This window comes from Drosophila yakuba, chromosome 3R (assembly GCF_016746365.2).
Source record: "Drosophila yakuba strain Tai18E2 chromosome 3R, Prin_Dyak_Tai18E2_2.1, whole genome shotgun sequence".
NCBI lineage: Eukaryota > Metazoa > Arthropoda > Insecta > Diptera > Drosophilidae > Drosophila > Drosophila yakuba.
The window spans coordinates 29,502,235-29,512,957 of NC_052530.2; the positions used below are offsets into that span (position 1 = coordinate 29,502,235).

Here is a 10,723-nt window from a genome sequence, read left to right on the forward strand (position 1 = left end):
TTATTTTAATTCGTCACAGTCCATTCAACATTCCATTCTGAAAACGCATTTCTGAGATTTTTTTTTGTATTTTCAGTGACTACATTTCATTTGCAAGCTTAAGTTAAATTCGAATTTGGTAGTCAATCCTTCTCTTTTTTCTTACTTTTGCAGCATCGGTCAGTAAAAATATAAAAATGCTTAGCTTTTAATTAACTGAGTTTATTTAAAATCTTTATTTTAGAGTTCGTTAGAGTTCGTTAGAGTTCCATAAACTTTAACCTCCGCTCGATTTACATTATTAATTATCCATTTGGAATCGAAGAGATAATCTCCCACGGGAAATGGCAAAGTTTTAGTAATTTTCGTGTTTACAAAGTCGGCAGGCAGCTTGTCCACAATAATATCGTGCTGCAAGTGAAACTCAAGTGTTACTCATAGAATTTTTTACCCGCACATTTGGTTTTTCCTACATTGAAGGGACAAGTGTGGTTCATGTTGGAGTGATGGCTAAAGAGACTGTAGAAAAATCCAACAACCGGTTTGGACTTTGGATACTTCAGCACTCTGCAGGCATCCGCAGTGATGTTGTATAGAAACGGCTTGTATCCACTAAACTTCTTGAGAAGAGCAAAGTTAACCTAAAATGGGAGAACATATTCTTATAATGGATATTTTACCTTTTTTAACTTTACCTTGACATTGGTAACAGGAAGCACATACATATTAACTTTAAGTGATACGTATTTGAAAGTGCGGTTCACAGACTTCAAATGGCAGTACTCAAAGCTATCAAATTTCTTATCCAGGGAGGTGCATTTGATATTTGTAAACTCGAAGACAGAAGTGCTCTACCAGAAGGGACTACAGAATTAATTCGCTTCTCTTTTGAAACTTACCATATTCACTGAGTAAAGTATTATAATGATTAAGAGTTGGTATTTCAAGTCCATCGGTAACATAATTTCGAATCCTATTCGGATAAGTTTTCACAACCATATAGCCCCAAGTCAAGCTGCAGTCCAACAAATAACCCAGCTTCGTTCACAAATATTTTTACGATGCATTAGCTTTAATACTTAATCGATGTATTAAATTCTAATCAAAAAAAAGTCGTTAAGTCGATTAATCAGATAATTTTATATGACGCACTTAAAACTAATTTCCAAACCCAACTACCGAAACCTTTGAAAATAATGCAAGCTACCTTTGAAATTATGAGTATATCTTTGCTATTATATATATTTATGTCATTTGAGTGGAAAGGATTTTTTCATGAGATCAAACCAGTTTGATTGGGATAATGTTTAAGTCTAAGATGCAAAATCGATCACTGTGCGGTGCTCAAATAAAATTGTTTGTACATCTCTGAATTAAGAAGGGCTTTTGGGGAATATATATTTGATACAGAGGATATCCACAAACGGCGCTATCTGTCTACACCCTTTCCTCAACTTCTTTTTCTTGTATCTATCATCGTTTTGTAATTTTTTTTTTTTTGCAAAATAGAGCGGCGCCAGAGCTTAAAGGCTACTTAAGTGTGCTCATGGTTTGTAATGCACAAATAAATGCGGCGGACAAATAAGTGGGTATGTGTATATCTGAATGGATATTATGCGCATATTTTCCCAGTCGCCGTTAGATAACTCGAATCGGAGCAGGAAAAGATAGCTGGCCAGATACATAGATACATAGATAGATAGATAGATAGATAGAAAGATAGATAGCTAGATCGATAACCGGCGACGATAAGCGACCAATGCGACTCCTGCGCCGGAATGGGCAAACAATCAATTAGAATGGCAAAATCTTGGCAAATGCAATAAAAATCCAGGGAACGCAAAGGGCTTAAAAACTAATTCCCGAGCTGGAAAATGGTGGTCGGTGAAAAAAAAGGGTGATCACCACTGGCACTGGCCGAAGAAGAGGGACACGGAGAAGTGGCCCTGAAATCATGACGATTCCTATCGATCGAAGCGTCTGGCGAAAAACTCACCCACTTACGAGGAGTCGTGGCAATAAATCGATTGCCACTGCAACCGCACTTTATATGTGGGTTTATGCATTTACAATGCCAGCGATTATTGTTTGCTTTAGTTTACGGCCGGACTTTAAAACCAATCGATCACAATTGGCCACTGACCAAGTGAGCTATGTATGTGTGTTGTGTGTGTTTGGTGTGCAATGTGTGTCATGTGAACGGAAGCTTGGCCACTCATTTTCCGGCGAATCTTTCAGCAGCAGCATATGCTATCCAAGTGCCGGGGTAATTATGCCAACTCTCCGTACTTCCCCCAACCACGACTATCTACCCGGATGTCACTTAACCGGATTGCGCCTGCGACATCAAAACAAATTGCACTCCCTCGTGGATAGCACACAAATCTGATTAGAAAAACATTTACAAACGCAAATCGCAAGTTAGCAGCGACGTTATCCTGTCGCCAGAACCGGCATCATCCAGGGGGACTCCGTCTCCGTCTCCGAACCCAAACCCGAATCCGAATCCAAACCCACCCTGACATAATTTGATGTGTGAACTTTGGCCGACCCCCGATGCTCCGGGATGGGTCTAATTTGATTGACGTCAACGCGCCCGGAAATGGTGGGAAAGCGAGGCAGACACACTGCCAGAAAAAGGTGCATAGTTATAAATAAAATTACCATCAGAGTAACAGAGTATTATTTATTGAAGTAAAGTGATTTCTATCCCAAGGCTCGTTTTTACATTTCTTTTTTCCCAGTGCAGACAAAAGACAAGATTTCACAATGGACCGCAAGTGGAGGAGAACCCCATCCGCTTCCGTGGCAGGTAGCCTTCGAGTCCGGTCCGGAGTCCTGTTACTGTTCCTCCTGCGAGTCCGTGTCCTCGCCAATGGAAATGATATCCAAACAAACTCAATTTGGTGTGCTGCCAGCGCCTTTGATAGATTAGCAGACAAAGCGAAGGAGGCGCGACTGCAGCGACACGTGACCACCAGTCCAGGAAGGAGGTGGGTGGAGTTGGGAGGAGGTAGTGGGGGGAGGTAGTAGGGGGTGCAAGGACACTGGCAAACTCGTATTCGTATTCCATTTGGGCGAGCATACAAAATTGATTTGGTTGTAGCACAAGCAAAATATTTGCCAACGGCAGGCAGCCATTAAACAGCTGCTGCTGTTGCTGAAATTTGGAAATTTGGAAACTCTGGCTCCTGATTTTCCAGCAAGGACACGTGTCGGCGTTGGCGATGGATGGCGTTGGGTGGCTGCTGGTTGGGTGGTGCACTTGCTGCCAACGCCACTGTCACGTGCCACAGGCGGCAAATTAAACAAGGCGCAACATGGGAAGCAAAAGTTTAACAATGCAGAAAATTGAAAAACAATCAAAAAACCCGGCCGCAAAAAGAGAGGAGGGCAGTGAAAGTTAAGTGCCGGCATGCATACGAGGACAAAGGACACAGGACGGAGGACACAGGATGCCGGATGACACGGGATTCGGGTGGCGGGTTGCAGGTTGCGGGCTAGAGGATACGGATATATTCTTCTGTTTGCTCGTAGCGCGCTTTTCGTTTCGTCTCACTTTATTTGGCCATAATTAGCTTAATGCGCGCAACAAACAAACCGGAAGAGGCGGGGTTGACGCAGAGGGGCAGCGGAAGCGGAAGTGGCCGAGTTGCCAGCCAAAAGCGAGCTGGCCATGCATGTCCTTGCCTGGCATTTGGCCAGGCCAACGGAAATGGCAGAGCAAACAAATGTGCCGGCAACGTGAGGCAGGAGCGGTCCACACAGTGCCTGAAAAAATCACAAGGGCCACGTCAAGTCGATGCTAGTAATACCCTTCCAGCTCTGTAGCTAATAAATAGATTAAAGATTATGCTTTAACTTATATTATATATTTTTAAGCTGTGTATATTTACGAATTAGTTAGAGCTACTTCAACGTGCATAAATATTTATAATCCTTAATAATGTATATAATCCAAAACATTTATTTCATAATATTCCTTAGAACAACTTTTATTTGATTCCAATCATTTTTTCACCCCCTTTTCAAAGTCAAGCGACCAGTTGGTATACCCCAATGAAAGTGAAGCGTCGGAAAACGGAAACAAGGCAAACAGAATGCACGGAAAAAATTAAAATCATTAATCCCCTTAAAAGGTTCTTAATCTGCGGCTGCTGCTGCTGAATTTTGTTGCTTCATTTGCCGTCGTCGTTCAGTTTTCGCCAGCCATTTGGGAATCGCTGCCCCTGCATTGCTCATACGCAGCGTTGCCAACTTGGGTTTCCCTCTCTCGCCCGTTCAATCGTGCTATATATATTTTGAGTTAGTTTCGTTTTTCGTCTTTTGCACCTACATATATTATTTGTGCTGTCAGTGAAGTGTCCGTTGGCTGTCAACGCCCTGCGACATCATCATATGACTCTGAGTCAGCGGACAATCAGCTGCCAATTGTGATTAGTTCTCCGGCGTGTGAGATTATGTTCGATCTTTGGCAAAGCGGACGACCCTGGCCACATGAAGGCACATGGAGGAGCATGGAGGCACATGGAGGCACATGGAGGAGCATGGAGGCACATGCAACAGTTGTTGATTGCCACCTCCGTCAGCAACTGCGATCGTAAATTGAGCAAACATTTGTGGCTGTGCAATTGCATCGCAAGTTTTATGGCCCTCTCCAGGGCCCACTATATATACTCACATATATTCGCATTCACATCTATATTCACATATATTCGCATTCGCATTCGTATGTATACTCGGCGGGCGATTTCGAGTACGAGACGAGGGCAAACAGCTCGCTTTATGACTGGCAAACCTCCCGCCGAATGGCAATGCAAAAACGGGCGCAATCAGCAAAATGTAAATAATTTCACTGCGACCCGAAACAGAAAACTGAAACTGAAACCAGCCAGAGAAACAGCAGCAAAAACAGCAACAACTGGCAAGTGAGCGTCTGAAAAACAAAAAGGTGGCGAACCTGGCGCAAATAAAACAATAAATTTTATACAAAATTGACAAGCTAGCTTAGCCGCAGCCACAGTTACTGATAGCCAGCCACTTTCGGTGGAGTGGCCGTTGGGAAAAACTGGAGGGCAAAGGCGTTAGAGGCGCAGACCACTCACGGACAGCACTGCAATACGGCCCAATAAACAACAAACACTAAACTATTAACAATTAACAATGAACAATAAACAATAAACAATAAAGAGAGCACAATGCGGCCAGAATCATGCAGTAGCCAGTTTGGTAGTTGGTAGCTAAGCATTTAATGGCGAAAACCCAGATAGACGAGGCTTTTCTCAGTGCAGTTATGGCTAACTAATTACAAGTAACTTTTATAATAAGTATAATATAATAATTACAAGTTCTTTCAGCTGGAAGTACAAAAGACTCATCTTCGCGACAAACCCCGCAGAATCTAATTAATTTCGCCCCCCGAAAATTATGACAGGGGTGGCTGGCTAGATAGATCGCACCCTTATTTGGCGACTGAAATCAAAATGAAAACAATAGGAAAACTTATGTTCTGCTCGTATTTTCCATCCACAATTGCACCTCCAACACAGCCACAGACACAGTCAGCAGTACGCAGTCAAAGAAAACAAAGCTCTGAAAAAAGAAAACAAAAATAAAATAACAAGGAATTTAAATTGAAATTATTTATTTTTGCATTTCGAAAGCGTTCGCGCGTGTCAAGGATTTCTCACGCGCACCAGTCAACCGGCAAAACGATGACAAACCCCTCGCACTGAGTGCCAGTACAATTTGGCCACCCCTCGAACACCCCACCCCTCCCTTCACCCTCTCCCCCTTACCCACCCCCTCGCTGGGCGGGAAAATAAAGAAGCGCACGCCTTTGCTTTTTTAATTTGAAGGTATAAAAATAACAAAGTATTCAAATGTCAAAGTCTCGCGGAAACCGCTTTTCCAACCAAAAAAGAAACTTATTTGCATTCGAGGATTCGCGGAAATCTGTAAAATCGTAGCTTACAGAAAAAGTAGCTGCATTGACTAAAAGCATTTCGCTTATTTATTGTAAGTCAGAAGTATAGACTTACATAGTAACTTCAACTGCCTGATTAGTGTGAGAAATAGTTCATGATTCTAATGAAACAAACCTTATTATAGACTCCCACAATTCACACCACTTAAGGTCAAGGTCTGGCGCTCATTGGCGCCCTGGGAACTGCTGCAAATCTATTTCCAGTGTGGATTATCACCTCCAGTTGGGTAAACGAGATAAGCGGCAATCCGGAGCAACAGCTGATCGCCACTAGCCACATATCGAATAGAATCGTGGGATCGCAGTGCCACTTCCTCCCCTAAAAGCCCACGACAAATGCAGTAGTTAGCCCAAGACATCATCTCCTAATCCTCGGGCACACACACCGAAACCGAAAACTAGGCCCCCAGTGCCGCCGTGGGAATGCCGCAGGAAACCGGCACCTGCCTGTCCAACAGGGCACTGGGAATACGATATACGGAATATGGTATATGGAATATGGTAAATACCAAGCTAGTGTGATGGATAAATCTGTAATCACACCTCTTACCGCTCCGCTACATCAACGTCGGAACTTCGTCGTCGTCGTCGTCGTCGTTGGGAGGGGCGTGGAAGGTGGGGAAGTCGGGGAAGCCGCCGTTTTGATCCGCTGGCTTACGCAGTTGAACCACCGGACTAAGGCAGTCCAATAATTTTCAGGTTCCCCACGCAGCGGGCCAATGAGTCGGCGGACATGTACTGGAAAAAATATTTAAGAAAGAAAAATAAACTTACACACAAAAGATTTAAAATATATTACTATCTATATAATTTCATAGATAAATGAAATCCAAAAGTATGGTTTAATATTATGAAAATACACGAAATACTTACAGTGAGCAATACTAGCCTTGTCTCCATGCAAATAACCATCTTTCCATATATCAAGGCGCTTTAATAAACTTCAAGTTAAGATATCATGCTGTCTTATCTGACATCGGCCATTGACATTCTTTCAGTGTAGAACTGCGGATCGCTGAGACCAGGCGACACTGGCAACGCGGTCTATGGGTATGAGTATATGTGGTATAGTCAGCCGACCGGTACTCCCACTCTCACTCCTGCTGTCAGCCACGCCCACCGCCGCCCACTGCCACCCACTGCCGCCCACCGCCCCCACCCACTGCGAGTGCGGCTGCTGTCTTTCGGGCGCTATAAATCATAAGCAAACATTTTGATATTGTAATCCCCAATTTAATCCGTGCGCATAAAAAGCCAAAAATCAAACTTTTCGACATGGGCGGCGGTGTCTGTGATGTGCCTTCTGCATTTGCTTTGTTAGTTTTTCTTGCTCGTTCGTTTCGTTTCGTTTCGTGTTTTTTTCGCTCGTTTGCCCAAAAAAAATTGATGGATTACCTTGGCCCCCCCAAACCGCTCCACCCCCAAGAATCAGGTGATAAGAATTCTTCAGCTTCTGTTTGTTGCTGTTTCTGCTTTGTTTTGTACTCCTGCTGGCCGTGATGATGATGTGGCAACTGTTGCTTTCGCTGGCCGCCTTGATTTATTAATTAATTATGTGCGGACGGAAACTGCGTCATTACGTGGAGTGTCGATAAAATGGCTAATAGGGCGCGATAACTTCGGCGATTCAACGTTTCGGCGTTTCGGCGGCCGAAGATCATTTGTCGTCGGCCCTTTTTGAAGCCGCACGGCGGTAAAAGTTGAAAGAACCCACCACCCACCATTCACCACCCACAACCGCCCACCGAAGCACTCAGGGTCTGCCATGTTTGAAGTGGAATTTTCGGCGGTTGGTAGCCTATTTTTATATTTTTGTGACTGGTTACACAGTCGAGAATCCCGGCTGCCTTTGAAGTCGTTGCGGCAAAGTCGTTGAGCAATGCAAAATGGGTTAAAAGTACCAACTAAGTTAGAGGAGAAGAATTAGGTTAACTGGCTTCGTTACCTTTGGTAAGTGATTATGTGAGCAACACGATTGTCTACCTCCTTTGAGACTGATCATAGCAGTAAATCTACTTAATACCATTTTTATTAAACCCCTAATCAACTCACATTGATCCTTTGTGGCGGATGTGCCCACTGCCATTACACTTATTGCCATCAGCCGATTGACGTCTGTCCAGGCGGGCATATCCGCACCCTTAATTGATTATGTCTAGCTTCCGAGTCCCCGAGTCCAATTTCCATCTCTGGTGGCGGTCTGAGCTGCCCCCCCCCTCCGCATCTTCCCCTGCGAGTGTCTCCAAACTCGAGGTAATTACCATTCGAACAGCTGATTTTCCAAAGTCAAAGTCCCAAAGTCCCAAAGTGCTCGTCCCAAGAACCCAAGAAGTGCAACAGTCGAGAGGAGAAGTCCTGCGCTCTCTCTGTTTTGCGAAGGTCCTGGGGAAATTGCGTAGCCGCCCCGTGCGCATGTAACACATATAGCACACAAAGAGGCAACGCCCCCTGAAAGCGGCGCGCCATCTGTGGGCGTGGCCAGTGAGCAGTGAGCAGCGAGTGCCAAAAGAAACAAACCAATCGAAAGGGAGTGAATAATCAGCGAGTTTTCGACGAGTGGCTGGAGATAAGCGGCGCGGGGAGGTAGGGGGGTAAGTACAAATATCCGGACGGCGGTGCAAAATGTGCGTAGAGTTTTCCGCTCCTGTTTTCCTGCCATCCGTGCTCAACATTTTCCGCTCCTTTTTCCACGTGCCCTGCATAAATCGGACAGCAATCGATGTAACTTGTGCCCAGGAGGAGTTCCGCACAGATGTCATCATATTTCTCTGCAGGCTCCGAAATTATGCGGCTCCTTCGGCGTCGCTTAATTTGTTTTTCTCCCCCGCCCCCCGTTTACTTCTGCTGTTGCTGGGAAAAGCCAGCTTGCTTTTTCCATTTTTCCGACGTGTGCCAGCAGCCACTTGGTTACAAGTACTTTACGGTAAAGGAGGATTTTCGCTTGAGCATCCTCTAACAGAAATTAATTTAAATCGATATGCGGCCAGAGTGGCGCTGTCTACGTGGCCATGGGTGTGTGACGAGGGGGTGGTGCTGCTGATGCTGGTGGGTGGTGGGTTGGTGGAAGGCTTCTGTGTGGCATCCTGGCCTTTATTAATTAGCATCGTAATTTACTTTGGCGGTTTGATTGAACTGTAGGTGGCTGTAACCTCTCAGCTGTGCGAATATTGCGCGTATCTCTCGCATTTCCAATGGCAATGTCAACAAGGACATGCCACGCAAACTAATACACAGAACACACACACAAACGCACTTTTTCGGAGGATGGGAAAACCCTTGCCACACTTACACAACAAGAAAATTTCAAGAAATTCAAGGTACCTTTTTAAATGTGATGTACAAGTTTTACTGCGGATCATGTATGTTTAATTTCCGTAATTGCTCATAATGCCAATTTATGCACAAATTGACTTACTTGGTACTAAAGATTTCTCGCAGTGCACGTGTGTTTGTATAGTTTATTGACTGCTTGAAGGGAAGTGCTTTCCATAGAGAAACGGAGAGATTTTTCGCTAAGGAATGTAAGACTGGCCGCAAATCCTGAAAATTGACTTCGTCCTCAAGGACAGCGGGGGTGGCTGCGGGAGGGGAAGGGGGCAGGGGGCAGGCGGTTTTTTGGGGGGCAAACAGGAAAGGGAAATCAATGCCGCCATTTTGCGAAAGAGTTGCCAGGGAATCCGCTCGCTACCCGCGTGGTTTTTCACCATCATCATAAGGCATACAAAATTAGTTCAGTCGGCTGGGGATTTGTGAGCTGGGAAATGGGCAGTGAGATGGGAAGAGGGCAGAGTGGTGGGGTTGTGGAGATGGGAAATGGGAAAGCGAGCCCGCTTTGTTGCTGTTGTTGTCGCATCTCCCTACGCACCATCGTATTTCATTTCGTCATGTTTCGGGATTAGGCCGGATTACTTTGGCGACTGAGCAATGGCTCCGAAATGCTCTGAACTTTTCAACTGCGCTGCCGGTGAACTTTTCGGTAGTTGCTTAAAAAAGGAAAGCGGCGAATGCGGGGAAAACGAGAAAATGTGACGACGCGAATGTGTGTGGATGTAAATCTGAAAGGGGGAAGCTCCATGCCCCATGCCCCACCATTCCACATTTCCCATTTCCCTGGATATCTGACACTTTGGCGCGCCGTGGCATTTCAATTTCTTGAGGTGCGTGCGACTGCTCGAATGTTCGGCATTAAGTTTTCCTGTTGCCAGCATCAAAGGATGATGAGTTTTCTTCCCCGGACACTTAAGCGATCCCCCTCCAAATGGCAGACACACTACGCGGCACGTATACCCCATTTGGATGGAAAAAGCGAACGCCATTTTCTTTCCATGGGTTCGCTAGATAACAGTAGATACCAGTGGCGAAAACGCGGTTCCCCGTTTTATCAAACGAAAGTCGAAAGTCTAATTTCGGTTGCCCTTATAATTGAAATACGACCTGGTAAATGCCCACAGCTCTGGGCCCGAAATAGAAATAGACAGCTTGTCATCAATATGAAAGTCGGGGATTTGGCCAAAGGGTCACAAAGGACACTGTGTAATTACGCCAACGCAAAACCGAATTTCCCCGGGGTGCTGAAAACCCTTTGATGGGCAAACAGCAGTGAAAGTCGGACCTTGCACCACGCAGGTGGAGAACCCTTTATCATCATATTGTACTGCATCATCGGCACTCAGGTGAAACTCGCCCCTTCTGAGTGCGTGGATCGCTGGAGTGCCAGTCCACCAGTGAGTCCGCTAACATTGTGCCACATTTACGTAA

General features: G+C 45.1%; 1 protein-coding gene across 1 annotated transcript; it reads right to left on the bottom strand.

Annotated features, from left to right (window-relative positions):
* Positions 1 to 3: 3 nt before the first annotated feature.
* LOC26535595 lies at positions 4 to 1,026 on the bottom strand. The gene is made up of 2 exons (XM_015193643.2): positions 453 to 1,026; positions 4 to 390 (listed from the first exon to the last, which is right to left on the bottom strand). Exons 1-2 carry the CDS (start codon positions 474 to 476, stop codon positions 220 to 222), a joined length of 195 nt encoding a protein of 64 aa, XP_015049129.2. The 5' UTR covers positions 477 to 1,026; the 3' UTR covers positions 4 to 219.
* Positions 1,027 to 10,723: the final 9,697 nt, after the last annotated feature.

Coding starts and splice junctions, on each gene's coding strand:
- LOC26535595 (XM_015193643.2), bottom strand. CDS start 476: ATGAACCACACTTGTCCCTTCAAT. Junction 391..452: donor ACCACACTTGTCCCTTCAAT/GTAGGAAAAACC, acceptor TTTCACTTGCAG/CACGATATTATTGTGGACAA.